Genomic DNA, 14,372 nt, shown 5'->3' with positions numbered 1-14,372 from the left:
CTGTCCTGGAACTCACTATGTAGACCAGGCTGGCCTCGAACTCACACAGATTGGTCTGCCTCTGCCTCCCAAGTGCTGGGATTAAAAGTGTGTGCCACCACGGCAGGTTGTGTGTTTCTTTTCAGACAGAGACTCATTATATAGCCCAGGTTAGACTGGAACTCACGATGCCCCTGCTTCATCCTCCCAAGTACTGAGATTACAGGTATGCACTACTGAGTCAGGCTTAGAAGGGCTGTCTTGACACTTGCATTGTATCTGTTATCAGGGTCCCTCTCAGATGAGAACAGAATCTTACTTCCCCAAACCGGAGGTCCAGGGTAGGGCTATGTACATTCCCTCAGCCTCTGTGAGTTAGAGAGCAGGGCTGTGTCTCTCCAATCATTCCAGACAGGGTTTCCTGCATCTCCTCTTCCCCTGTTTTTTTCCCAGGATGGAGGCAGCACCTGCCTTCAGCCCTAGGGACCCACCTGAGATGCTCCTCATGTTGCCCCCATCAAGGAAGGCAGGGCTGGTGGGTTGAGGAGAGAAGGACGCAGACCGAGCTTGAGTAGGGTCAGGGTAATAGCGCTCTTCAGGCCCATCTCCTCTGAAGTCCCCTTCCAGGCTAACATCCTCCTTTGGTGCGGGCACCACCTTCTTGCACAACACACAGCCCATTCCAGGTGTCCTGCTGCAGAATGGGGACAGGGGTCCCTGACTGATGTACCACCCTAGGCACACAGGCATGTGTGTGCGCACACTCTTACATAGCCATCCCCTTACTTTACAGCCCATATTGGGGTCTTCCCAAGTCAGTGATAAAAGTAGGGCTGGGCCACCCTTGGGCCTGCCTCCTAGCTGCCTTCCTGTGTTTGGAGGGAGTGTGTGGCCCCTCAGTGCTTGTTTTCCGATCTGTGTAAGTAGACGGCTTGGATGTCTACATCAGGATGTCGCTATGTTGTTTTATGTATTTGTTGGATACATTTTGGAGACAGGGTTTCACGTAGTCCAGGCTGGCCTCAAACACACTACGTAGCCAAGGATGGCCTTAAACTTCTGATCCTCCTGCTTCTACCTCCCAATGATCCATGAAGTTTTGCCTTTCATTGCTTTGATGTACTGTGTTTCTGTGAGTCGTTTATGGTGCTTTTGCTTGTGTGTCTTTATGTGTGTGTGTTTGTGTGTGTGTGTGCAGCTCTTAGGTAATGTCTATGTGTACAGAAGTATGTGCTGGTCTTGATATGTAGCTCAGCTGGTAAAGTGGTTGCCTAGTATGCACAAATCCCTGCTAGTATGCACAAATCCCTGGGTTCGATGCCCAGCCAGCACTGCATAAACCCAGCATGGTGGTTCAGGTCTATAATCCCAGCACTTGAATGGTAGAGGCAGGAGGATCAGAAATTCAAGGCCATTCTTAGCTACATATCAAGACAAGTGAGCCTGAGATACATGAGACCTCATTTTAAAAAACAAATTATGTGGCTGAGTGTAATGGTGCATGCCTTTAGTCCCAGCACTTGGGAGTCAGAGATCTCTGGATCTCTGTGAGTTCAAGGCCAGCCTGGTCTACAGAGCGAGTTCCAGGCCAGCTGGGGCTACATAGAGACCATGTCTCAAAAAAGATTAAAAAAAACTATATTAATACCTGCATACATATTTGGCTATGTATATGCACATCTAGAGGAGTACAGTGTGTATATATATGCATCTGTGTATGTGTGTATGTGTGCACGTGCGCACCTCTGATCTATGTGACTATGACTGTACACAGCTCTATGCAGAAGCGTATGTGCCTGTGTATGTATGCACACATCTATGCAGCTGCACATGTTTGTGCATGTGAGTGAGGGCTGTGTGCCTGCACCTGGAGATCCCTGCAGAGGAGGATCAAGGCCATTTCCTGTCATGGGTCCAGCCTCCGGCCTCTCAAGCTGCCTCATTCTGGCTCCTCAATCTGTTTCCTAGCAACAGGGCCCTTGTAGGAGGAGGGGGCTGTGAGGCAGGCATTGTGGGGCCCAGGAAGGCCACCCCCACCCTGTTTCCTGACCCTGAAAGCCTCACTGTATTCCCCACCCTACTCACCCCTCAGGCCCCAACTCTTGGGTCAGTAGGACTACTGCATAGTCCTCAGAAGGGGCAGGAAACCTGAGGGTGACACAGAAGGACACAGAAGATGAAGGGCCTGCCAGTGTTCCTGCCAGCCAGCTGCCCAGATCCTGCCTTCTCCAGGAAGCCAGGAGGCCTGAACTCTGCCCCAGCACAACTTCTACCTTCATTTTCTTTCCCACCATGACCCCTGGCAAACTTACATCTCCATCCTCACATAGAACACACCACCCAGGCCAACTCTCTCACTCTCATTCCCACATGATACACCACAGGAGCATACATACCAGTGCAATCATACAATACTCAGCATATGCTTGTGAGAGTGTCCTGGATAACATCACCACACACCAGTACAGCTCTCCAAGGAGCCCAAGCTCTGATGCATAATAGCATACACATACGCACATACACACATATCCATATCTATACACAAGCATATATTTATGGGCTGGAGAGATGGCTCAGCAGTTAAGACTGGCTGCTCTTGCAGAGGACCTGGGTTCAATTCTCAGCACCCACATGCTGGCTAACAGCCCTCTGTAGCTCCAGTTCCAGGTAATCTCACACCCTCTTCTGACCTCCGAGGGCACTGCACAACACGGATGCACTTACATATTTGCTGGCAATACACTCATATACATAAAATAAAATAAATAAAAATATTTATATACATGCATATATTTACATACACATGCATATATATGTACAGATATATCTGGATGCCTCTCAGAGCAACGCATTCACATACTCATAGTGTCACACATAAGCTCATCTTTCTAACTGGATTGTTATCAATTCATGTTTGATAGTCACTCACAGGACCCCAATGGCTGTCTCCTAAAAATGGGCTTTTTCCTGGAACCCTGCCTCTGCTCTCAGCCTGGACTGGACAAGTTCTAGCAGACTCAAGTTCACCTTTGGCACCAGAATGAAAGTGGACACTTACCCACATAGCAAGACTCCTATCCCCAAATCAGGGAAAGGCCCAAGTCAGAAGCTGGGGCTGCCATAGTCTCTTGAAGAGCTCCCTGAACAAACAGCACTTTCCCAACAGTAACTCTAAGCAACTCCACAGGAAGGTCATTGAGCAAGGGGTCCTCACTCCATCCCCCACCCCTGCCAATGACTGTCATTGCAACACTCAGAGAGGAACTGCCTGGGGAGAAGGCTGATTTCTTAAGATGTGAGAGTGTTGTAGAGTGGGGCCAACCCAGGGAGCTCCAGTGTCCCCCACTGGGGCCCTAAAGAGCTCAACTCCCCATCCAGATCTCCCTCCCACCCCCCATGAACATCCTCTTCCTCTTCCCTCTGGGTTCTGTTCTTCTTTCCAGAACACTCACCTTTTCCAGGAAACTTTCCTTCCTGGACCTCACAGGTCTGCTTGTCAGACCTGAGTTCTGTCAACTCAGAGACCTGAAATGCATCCTGGCACTACCCACCTCCTCACTGTTCACTGAATCTGCTTTCTTGTGTGTGCTGAGGTGAGGGGTGACACCCACGAGGTGAACTATGAGGCAGGCCACGGCCAGAGGCCTGCCCCAAAATAGCCTCATGCAAGACCGGTTCAGGCCAGGAAAGAATAAATGCAGAGGCAAAGGAGGCCCCCAGAGCTGAGCTGATGGGGTTTCAGGGCAAAGGAGAGGTGATATGGGCTGATAAGAAAGCAAGGGTTATGGGTGAGAATGAAGGTCTCTCACAGGAAGACAAGCAAACACCTCAAACCATGCACTGAGCTACACAGGCTTCATGATGCACTCCTGGACATATGCATGTTCATAGCAACACACAGAGCTTCATACAGACTCCATGTTCATCTGTACTGGTTGCTAGACACATACATCTACAATTGTATTTGCACTCTGTGAATACCAACTTCCAGACCTCATCCATTGTACACATGTGCACGTGTGTGTGCGCACACACACACACCTACACACACACACCCTGTAGCTTCTCCACAAGAATAATAAATACAGAATTACACCCCTTATTCTGTGCCTCCCACTGCTTTAAGTACTTTATCTGTACCAATTAATTTAATCCTTACTATAATCTCTTTTTAAAGATTTTATTTTATGTGTATGAGTATTATGCCTACATGTATGTACATACACCATGTGCATGGCTGATGCCCTCAGAGGCCAAAAGAGGTTATAGGATCCCCTGGAACTGGAATTAGAGGGAGTTGTGAGCTGCCTGATATGGGTGCTGGTAATTGAACCTAGGTCCTCTGCAAGAGCAGCAAGTGCTTTTAACCCATGAGCTGTCTCTCCAGCTCCTACAACTCCATTTTTCAGTATTATTACTATTATTGATGAGGTAAAAGAGGCACAGAGGCACTTGGAAATTTGTCCAAGATCATACACATGAGGAATCCTGGCATTTGAGGTGAGAATCTGAGCTTTCAGCCATTTCCCTCTATTGCCTGTCACAGATGAAGAACTGCAGCCATTCCCAAGAGCTTGTGCACAAGTAGGGGCACACTGAGATGTGCACAGCACACCCCTTGAGACCCAGCCCCACCCAGAGCACTCCTCTATAAGATACAACACTGGGGTCTGCAGTAGGTACAATGTTGCCACGTGTAATAATACCCAAGTGCATATTACAAGGACATATCTGTATTGGCACAAGGGGAGTTCACAGATTCTACATGCCTGTGAGGAAGGAAGAGTCCAGACTCAGCCTCTGAGGAGCCTGGAAGCTCTATGGGCAAGTTTGACAATGTGGCCAGCAGGCAGTGGTAAGTAGCTCTTGGGGTTCTCTCACCCCCTCCAGACTTGAGGGGACAGTGGCCCTTGTGAGCCTGGCTCTTGGCATGAGTATACTAAGGGGCTTAGGCATGGGGAATACAAGGTGTCCGAGTGGCCCAATGTTGGGAAGGACCATACTGCATGTGATCCTGTACATCAGAGGAAAGACGGGGAGAAACCAGGAAAGAAGGAGACAAAGACAGAGATAGAAGACCAAAGACAGAGGCAGGAAGCCAGGGAGATGCGAAGAGGAAGAGAACAAAGGAAGAGACGAGGATAGCGCGGTGTGCTCCTGGACTGACTTTCGGAAAAACAGAACAAAACAAAGCAAAGTCAAAAAACTAAGCTGATTTCCATGGTGTAAATATTCCCACTGTGGCTGATCTAAAGCTACCAAAGTGACTTCCTTGCGGCCTTGGCTGGGAAGGAATGCAGAGACTCAGTTACCCTGAGCCCATGTCAGTGGCACCAACACATGGCTGCCAGAAAGAGCCAGAGGCAGTGACAGAGACAGACTGAAACAGAAATTCAAGGTAAAGAGCAGCAGACAACAGGTATGGTGGCACACCCCTGTAATCCTAGCATTCAAGAGAATGAGGCAGGAGAATAGCAAGTTTGAGGTTGGCATAAGCTACATAGCAAGACCTTGGGTCCCAAAGTCAAGGGCTGAAGATGTAGTTTAGTGGTACTTACCCAGCATGCACAAAGCCCTGGGTTCCAAGCATCAACCAACACTGAAAACAAAAAGAAAAAAGAAGCACTAGGAAGATGGCTCAGCTTGCCATATAAGCATAGGACTTGAGCTTGATCCCCAGCATCCTTGTAAAAGCTGATGGTGTGTGCCTGCAGTCCCAGCGCTGGGGAGGTAAGACAGGAGGATCTCTGGTGCTTGCTGGCTAGCCAGTCTAGAGATCCTGTCTTAAACACGCAGAGAGAGAGAGAGAGAGAGAGAGAGAGAAGGAGGGAGGGAGGGAGGGAGGAAGAAAGGAAAGAAAACCCCCCACAAGATGAAGAGCAATTGAGGAAGACACATTGACCTCTGGCAGCCGCATGCATATACATGCACACATGCTCAGGAAAACACACATGAACATGTACACAAACAACACACACACACACACACACACACACACACACACACACACCAAAAAAGAAGAAAAAAAGCAACAGACAGAAACAGAGAAAGGCAAAGATGAAGAGAAAGTCAGAGACAGAGAACTAAGGAGACCAAGAGAAAGATGACCAGTGGGTTCTGCCCACTTGGGCATCTGTTTGAAAATAACTCTAAGGACTTGCTTCCCTCTCTTTGCTCTGAAACCAAGTGCCAACTCTTTAGGGAGTCATTGACCTCTCTAGATGTCTGAGTGGCAGTAACTATTAGTAAAAATGTGCTAATTTATAAAACATTTACACAGTGGCTGGCATCTTGCCAAATAATTTCTAAGCATGATCTCATTTAGTGGCTTTAGGAGGTAAGTTTTATTTATTTTATTTTATTGAAATATGATTTCCTGTAGCCTCAGCTGACCTGGATTTTGCTATGTACACCAGGCTGGCCTCAATCTCACAGAGATCTGCCTCCTGAGTGCTGGGATGCATCACCACACCCGGCTTATTTTAATTTATTTTTGAGACAAAGTCTTACTAGGTAGCCTTGGCTAATCTAGAACTTGCTATGTAGACCAGGCTGGTCTCAAACTCACAGAGATCTGCCTACCTTTGCCTCTCAAGTGCTGGAATTACCAGTGCACCACCACACCCAGCTATTTTTTTCTTTTCTTTTCTTTTCTTTTCTTTTCTTTTTTAATGTGTATTTGTGCTATTGCCTGCATGTAGATAAGTGCATCATGTCGTGCAATGCCCATGGAAGACAGAAGAGGCTGTCGGATCCCCTGGGACTGGAGTTACAGACAGTTGTTAGCTGCCATGTGGGTGCTGGGATTTGAACCTGGGTCTTCTGCAAGACCAACCAGTGTTCTTAACCACTGAGCCATCTCTCCAGCCCCCCAGCTATTTTTTAATCCTTGTTTTGCAGATTAGGAAACTGAGGCACAGTGATGTTAAGTAACTTGGAAGCTAAAACAATACCAACCAATTTAGCTCCAAAGCCCACCTATATGCTGTTCTTTAAAAAAAATTGTTGTTAGCTTATTTATTTTTATTTTATGTGTTTTGCCTGCATGTACGTAAGTGCACCACATGCATGTAGTACCTGCAGAGGACAGAAGAGGCTGTACAATCTTCTGGAGCTGGAGTTACAGGCAAGTACAAATCACCATGTGGGTACTGGGAACTGAACCCAGGTCCTCTGCAAGAGCAATAAGTGCTCTTAATTATCGAACCATCTCTCTAGCCCACTACACGATATTCTATTTTGCAGTCCCAGTAGAAGCAATCACTTTGAGTACTCACTGGGGCCTGGCCTTGTGCCATGTGTCTAAATCCTACTTATGGCACAGAGAGAAAGCAATCTGCCCTCTCTTTTCTTTTACATTCATTTATTTAGTGTGTGCATGTGTGTATATGCACTCAGGTGTGCAGAGGTTAGAGAACAATTTGAGGGAGTTGGTTCTCTCCTTCCATCACATGTGTTCCAGGATCAAACTCAAGTGGTCAGGCTTGGCAGCAAGCCTCTTTCCCTGCTGAGCCATCTTGCCAGCCCTCCTGTCTCTTTTCTAGGAGGCAGTGAGCTTGGCGGAGACTGCTAACACCATAGAGGGAGCTGCACAAAAAGTGGCCACCAGCATTCTGGGAAACTCAGGGACTTCAGTTTGTCTATGAATTTAGTTGTGGGTGGTTTTTTTTTTTTTGGTCTCTTTGAGACAGGGTCTCCCTGTACCCAGCTGGCCTGGAACTCACTATGTAGACCAGGCTGGCCTTGAACGCACAGAGATCCACCTGCCTCTGCCTCCTGAGTGCTGGGATTAAAGGTGTGCGCCACCATGCCTGGCTTTTTTGTTGTTTTTAATTTTATTTATTATTTTTATTTTATGTGTATGGGTGTATTGCCTGCATATAGGTAAGTGCACCCGTGTGGTGCAATGTCCGTGGAGGTCAGAAGAGGCTGTCGAATCCCCTGGGACTGGAGTTACGGACACTTGTTAGCTGCCATGTGGGTGCTGGGATTCAAACCCAAGTCTTCTGCAAGAATAATCAGTGTTCTCAACTGCTAAGCCATCCCTCAAGCCCCAAGTTGTGGGTTTTTTAAACTGGGTTTTTGTTGTGAATTTTTGTTTTGTTAGTTTGACTTTTTTGAGACAGGGTCTCCCTGTAGCCCTAGCTGGCCTGGAACTCACTATGTAGACCAGGCTGGCCTTGAGCTCACAGAGATCACCCTGCCTCTACCTCCAAAGTGCTGGGACTAAAGCCTTGTGTCATCATGCTGGGCTCAAGTTTTGCTTTTGTTTTGGTGCTAGGGCTTAAACCCAGGGATTCAAACATGGTAAGCAGCCACTCTACCACTAAGCTGCACCTCAGCCCAAATGTCTCTCTCTTTTTTATTTTTTTACTTTTTTAAAATTTTATTTTATGTGTATGAGTATATTGCCTGTATGTATGTAAGTGCATGTGTGTTGTGCAGTGCCTGAGGAGTTCAGAATAGGATGTCGGATCCCCTGGAATTGATCATGTTTATGTTTGTTCTTTTTTTTTTTTGGTCTTTTGAAACAGAGTCTTTCTATAGCCCCAGCTGGCCTGGAACTCACTATGTAGACCAGGCTGGGCTTGAACACACAGAGATCTGCCTGCCTTTGCCTCCTGAGTGCTGGGACTAAAGGCGTGTGCCACCACACCCAGCTTGGAATTATAGACCATGTTAGCCGTCATGTGGGTGCTGGGATTTGAACCCAGGTCCTCTGCAACAGCAGCCAGTGCTCTTAATTGATGAGCTATCTCTCTAGCACCCCCCGCCCCCATAGGTCTCTTGACAGGAACCAAATCCCAGAGCCCTATCAAGGTCGAAATCAGATTATGGGTATTGCAGTTGAGGTCTAAACTAACCCTGGACCACAATTCTCCCCATTTCATTATCTGCCCCTATGTGGTGAGTTCCTCCCCCAACTTTTTCCCTCTTCCCTCCCTCCCTCCCTCCTTCTCTCCCTCCACAGTATTCAGATCTCTCTGTATAACCCAGACTGCCCTTGAACTTATGATCCTTCTGTCTTAGCCTCCACAGTGCTGGCATTGCATGATCAGCCTCCAGCTCTGTTCAACAGCTTTGTGACCTTGGATGGAAGACAGAGCATCTGAGCATCAGTTTTCTTGCCTGTACCCTCTGTGCAGAGCAGCTGTGAGGACTTCATGAGCTAAGGCTCTTGCTCAGTGTACAGTGGCCAAGTGGGGCTGAGAAACAGAGCAGCAGAACAGCATGGCCCCTAGGGGCACTTAGTCCACCTGCCTCTTGCATGTACCTTTAAAGTGACTTGACTGAGGTCACACAGGAAGGCAGGAGATTCAAAGCAAGGACTATTAAGTCCAGTCCCCAGTTCTGTTCCTGGCATGGTGGCTGGGTTCTCCAAAGCCTGAGCAGGATCATGCTGTCCTTGATTGGTTAATGTTATTCTTCCTACCTGGCTGCTGGCCAACTAAATCTGTCTTGTGGCAGCTGAACATGAAGCAGAGAGCCTGCCTCCCACTCACCTCTGTTCCTGGACGCAAGAGCCCAAAGCCCCTCAATCATCCTTACACAAGAGCCACATTTCCCAAAGCCATGTCAAGGCTCTGGTATAGATGGGATGTCATGTCTTCCCCAACCCCTGCCAAGTATGTGGGGAAGCCAGAGATAGATTTAGGTTCAAATTCTACCCCTGCCTGACAACTGGCTTGAGGCAGTGGGCAAGTCAGTTCATCTCTCTGAGCTGCAGTTCCTCTGCCTGTGAATCTGGAATATAAATCTCTCACTGTTGCTTCTGAGCATCTGATGCTGTCTGTCAGGCCCCTGAAAACACCAGGCATACAGTAGGCGCCCAGTGAACTTTCACTTCCTTTGCTCTCTTTGCAGAAAGGCGTGGGGGTGGGGGGATAAGTAGGCAGAAGTACAGGGCTGGGCAGGGCTGAGAAGAAAGAGAAGTTCTCAGCTGAGGTGGGAAGGAGGAGCAAGTCCAGCAAACCCTGAGGACTTCACCAAAAAGGAATTGGGACTTTGGGTAGCAGCAGGAAACCACCATCCTGTAATAGTTCCGTTTCTCCTCAGGGCTTTGGGCTGGGACAGGCCTGGGCTGGAGGGGCAGGAAGTCTAAGGTGCACAGGTATTGCCATCCCTCACCAGACCATGAGCCCTGACCGAGCACTTCTATCCTTTGCCACAGTCCTCTTACTAAGTGCTGATGCCTCACAGGACTCCAGGGCCCTCACTGGGCCCATTTCCCTCATGGAGGCCCCCAACTCTCACTAACCCCCTGCCATCTTACATTACCCTTTCTTGAGACCTATCAGATACTAGACATACTGCCACCAGACTATCAACTCACCTGGTGAGTTCAGATGTGTGTGTGTGTGTGTGTGTGTGTGTGTGTATGTGTGTGTATGTGTGCAAATGTACACACAAGACTTCTCTATATCACACTAACCCTACTCTCCACATGGTCCTGAGTGTGTCAACTGAGTTTTTTCCTCTTGTTAGAGGTAAAAGTGGTTCTACCTGTCACTGGAAATCCACCATAAGCTTCTAAAACAAGAGCTTTAGGGCACACCTGCCCTGGAACTTGGGGTTTCAGTCATGAGTGGGAACTAAGGTACTAAGAGAACAGATTCCACAATGTGGTTAGATGGGAAGCTTCCTCAGGTCTACAGGATTGGGGGGGGCACTCTGCCTTCTTCCACCATGGGCCAGCCCAGTGTGCTGAATAAGGGAAGGACCTTGGTCCCTCCTTCCTTCTTCAGGTCTATGGTTCCCTACACAGACTACCAGGATTGGTCATTTCCTTTGTCACTCAGCCTGGGGAGGGGGGTTGCTGGAGAGAAGACCCAGAATACCCTCACATAAGCACTCGGGCTCAAATACAATCACTCCAAGCAACACAGTGGGGAGCACTCTCCCAGCCTCACGCATAGCTTCATGACTGCTGGGGTACAGGAACTGGCTGTCAGCCATGAACCCCGCTCCATCCTCCTCTCCTTCACACCTCTCTTTAAGGCTATTTGGATTCCACATGAGCTTGACCAGGACTGATGGAGTCTCAAGCCTCAGCCTGGTTATTTCCTTTACTGCATCAAGATGCTCTAGACTCCTATCCCCTGCTGTTGGCCCCAAGCCTCCACCTTCCTGGCTATCAACAGAGCCCTGTTCTCATTCCCACCACAGATGGAGGGACGCTGACAGCATCAAAGGTTCCAAACTACATGCCTAAAGAGAGGTGGCCACCTGAGTGTGGAGAGTAGGCTATAGATCTGATCCCTATTGACCTCCCCAGGATGGGACCTCCAAGGATCCACATTTATTAGATGCCAACTGTTTGCAGGTCCCTGAAGACCCTTTCAGGGAGACCCAGGCTTCTTTCTGGACTTTCAAAGAACAGGCTCACTGGGCGGTGAGTGATAACGCTTAATTCCTTCAGTAGAACACACACTCTCCCTGCCGCCGGCCCCCCCCCGCCCCCGCCGCGACAGAGTCTTGCTGGCTGGCTTTCTACTCACTATGTAGATGGAGCTGACCTCAAGCAATCCTACCTCCGTGTTCTGAGAGCTGAGATTCCAAGCATTAACCACTAGACCCAGCTAAACTGCTTTCTGTTTGTGATTCACAAGGAGGAGGACTAATTTCTCCGCCAAGTTCTAAAGAGGAAAACAAGGACCCAGGCAAGTCTTCTGACTTGCCTGCAGTCTACACAGCAACTAGGGGCCCATTCTTGCTAAAAACCCGTCTCAATCCGCAGATCCTGAACAGGGCGGCATCCGCTCACCCTGACCAAGAACCCAAAATGGGGACGAAGGCGGGGACCAAAGGTGGCTGCCAGCCACGAGCCCGCTGCTGCCCTGAGCCTACTGGCCCAGCCGCCCTCTGTTGCCATGGAGACAGCCCCTGCGGGCATTTGCGGTCAAAAGCAGGATTTCCGTCGGGACTGCCAGCAATTCCCGGATCCCAAAAGACGCGGACCGAGACCGCCACCGCGGACAGAGAGAGGCACCCAGGGATGCGGAGGGCGAGGACTTCCCCAGGAAACTGGGACCCACGCCACCAAGCCTTGAAGGAAGCCCCTGGCCAGAGCTGGGGCCGGAGGGCCGGGGGGCGCAGGAGCCTCCCCTCCCCTGCCCCAGTGTTGGCTTCACCCCACCTTTGCAGAACCCTGTAGGGCCTTCCTAGACCCCAGAACTGCACCCTGCGCTCTGCGTCCTGCAGAGATCACTCTCCTGGATCCCCTTTTCGCAACCCTGGCACCAGATCCTCCTGGTATCCCCACCTAACCCTCCTCTTCCAGACCCCTTACTCTCAAAAATCCCTGTCTTCTCCTCAGGCCCTTTTGGGGAGCCCCTCAGTCTCTTCCCTTAACTATTTCCCAAATTCTATTAATTTTGCTGTCTAGGATCCCCCATTTTCCACCAGACTCTTCTTCATATTCCCTAAGCTCCCTCCCCAAGTTCTATCAATGGCCTCCAGCTCTCCTTAGTTTTCTTCTTTAATTCCTTTTTGGGGTGGGGTCCCCGCCCTCAGCTTGCTCAGTTCTCAAGTTCGGGTTTATCTCCAAACCCTCCCCCAGGGTGAGGGCAGGCGACGGGGCACCACCTGGTCAGGGCCGCCTACCTGGTCCCAGGGGAGGCAGCAGCTGACGACCTGGGGGCTAGCCAGCCCTGGCTTCCAGCAGCCAGGAGTGCTGATGTAGGGGAGAAGTGGGGTGCTGCCCGCCTCAGCCCCTGCCACCCCTTCTGGGCAGGGAGGAGGAAGCGGCCTCGGACTTCTCTTATTTTGGTGGCGGCAGTGGCGGCGGGGAGAATTCACAGTCACGCCCCAGCCCCAAGCCAGCTGCCCAAAGCCGGGAGGAGCCCCCAGATCCAAGACCCGCCCGTCCCCACTTCCGGTCTTCCCAGGTTACGCGGGGTGCCCGCCTCAGCCCCTGCCACCCCTTCTGGGCAGGGAGGAGGAAGCGGCCTCGGACTTCTCTTATTTTGGTGGCGGCAGTGGCGGCGGGGAGAATTCACAGTCACGCCCCAGCCCCAAGCCAGCTGCCCAAAGCCGGGAGGAGCCCCCAGATCCAAGACCCGCCCGTCCCCACTTCCGGTCTTCCCAGGTTACGCGGGGGGGGGGGTGTTGGGCTCTCACAGCCCTCTACCTGCACCCCAGTTCCTTCCCAGAGTCTTCCCAAAGGTTCCCTCCAAAGGACAGGCTCATCCTCAGAGGCACCTGTTCATTCAGGGGTACGGAGGGGATTTTCCACATCACGGAGGTTCCCACTCCACACACCAGGTGGGAAAGAAAACCCAGCACCAGGTCAAGATTAGCCTTTCCCAAGTTCACTTGGATGACTGCTGTGCATCCTGTCACCTCTACCATACCTTACCACCCCATCCTTAGGGACTGGCCACTGAGGACACAGGACCCTGGAGATGCAGGGGCAGAACACCTTGCCTTTGGGAAACTGCTTTTCAGAGGAATGGGCTCCCATCAGGCCACAGCCACACACCTGTTTTAGAGAAATTGAGTAGGATCATTCATCACAGTCCTTAGGGATGTCTGGTCCCTCCCAAACACGAGGTTCCCCTCTCTCCAGTGTCACATCTTCAGTCATAAACCAAGGGCCAGGGAAACCTGGGAAATCCCCCTGTCTGCGGAGGGAGAGATGTGTTTGGAGGTGTGTCTTGGGGGAGTGGAGAGTGTACAAATAGGAGAGGGGGCATGTTGGTTATAGACAATGAGTTGATGAGTTTGGTTTTAGAATCACCAACTGGGACACATTATGCAGACAGGTGTGTTGCTTTGTAAGGGTTGGAGCGCGCGCGCGCGCGCGTGTATGTGTGTGTGTGTGTGTGCGCGCGCAAGCACAGACTCTGGAGTGTCACAGGGTAACTGGTGACAGCAAGTGGTGGATGCAGATAAGAAAGCTGCTCTCAGGAAGCCAAGAGGTGGGATGAGGAAGAAGAAAGAATGGCTAGTAGAGGCTCTGGGGCTTGAGAGGGTGACTTCACCTTGCCTGGGCAGCGTTATCTCCATCAGAGTGCCCTCTAAGTGACCGTTGGTCCACATGTTCAATTAACAAACAAATGTTTATCATTGCCCATCAGGTACAGCCTTAGAGAACACAGATACAAAAGAGACTGGTCACACTAGCTGCACAGCCCAGCTGCTCCAGAGGTGGAGACTGGAGGATTGGTTGAGCCCTATGGCTTGGAGGCCAATCAGAGCAACATAGTGATCATAATGATTCCCTACCTCAAACAAACAGAGGGAGGGGAGAGAGGTGGAGGGGGAGAGGGGGAAGGAGGAGGAGGACAAAAGAATCCTGAGGGGAGAAGAGAAAGGGAGAGAGGGGAAGAGAGGAGAGGGGAGGGGGAGAAGGGAGAGGGAGAGGGAGAGACTGCATTTGTTCCTGGGGGAAA

The 14,372-nt window shown here is 50.3% G+C and overlaps 1 protein-coding gene across 6 annotated transcripts in view; it reads right to left on the bottom strand.

The window, feature by feature from the left end:
* Fgr (FGR proto-oncogene, Src family tyrosine kinase) overlaps nucleotides 1-12,744 on the bottom strand; it is a 25,156-nt gene extending 12,412 nt beyond the window's left edge. For 3 of the 6 annotated variants that reach the window (XM_017799062.2, XM_017799064.2, XM_029565199.1), the window contains exons 1-3: nucleotides 5,538-5,556; nucleotides 2,065-2,127; nucleotides 471-670 (exon numbers count right to left, since the gene is read on the bottom strand). In XM_017799062.2, coding sequence (XP_017654551.1) covers nucleotides 471-660 — 190 coding nt within the window. In that variant the 5' untranslated portion in view covers nucleotides 661-670; nucleotides 2,065-2,127; nucleotides 5,538-5,556. Of the gene's footprint in view, nucleotides 1-470; nucleotides 674-2,064; nucleotides 2,128-5,537; nucleotides 5,557-12,582 lie in introns of those variants that run through there. The other 3 variants (XM_029565198.1, XM_029565200.1, XM_017799063.2) reach the window with 3 other exon arrangements.
* Nucleotides 12,745-14,372: the final 1,628 nt, after the last annotated feature.

This window comes from Nannospalax galili, unplaced genomic scaffold (assembly GCF_000622305.1).
Source record: "Nannospalax galili isolate Female #2095 unplaced genomic scaffold, S.galili_v1.0 scaffold1798, whole genome shotgun sequence".
NCBI classification, from domain to species: Eukaryota; Metazoa; Chordata; class Mammalia; order Rodentia; family Spalacidae; genus Nannospalax; species Nannospalax galili.
This window is presented reverse-complemented; position numbering and strand designations above follow the sequence as displayed.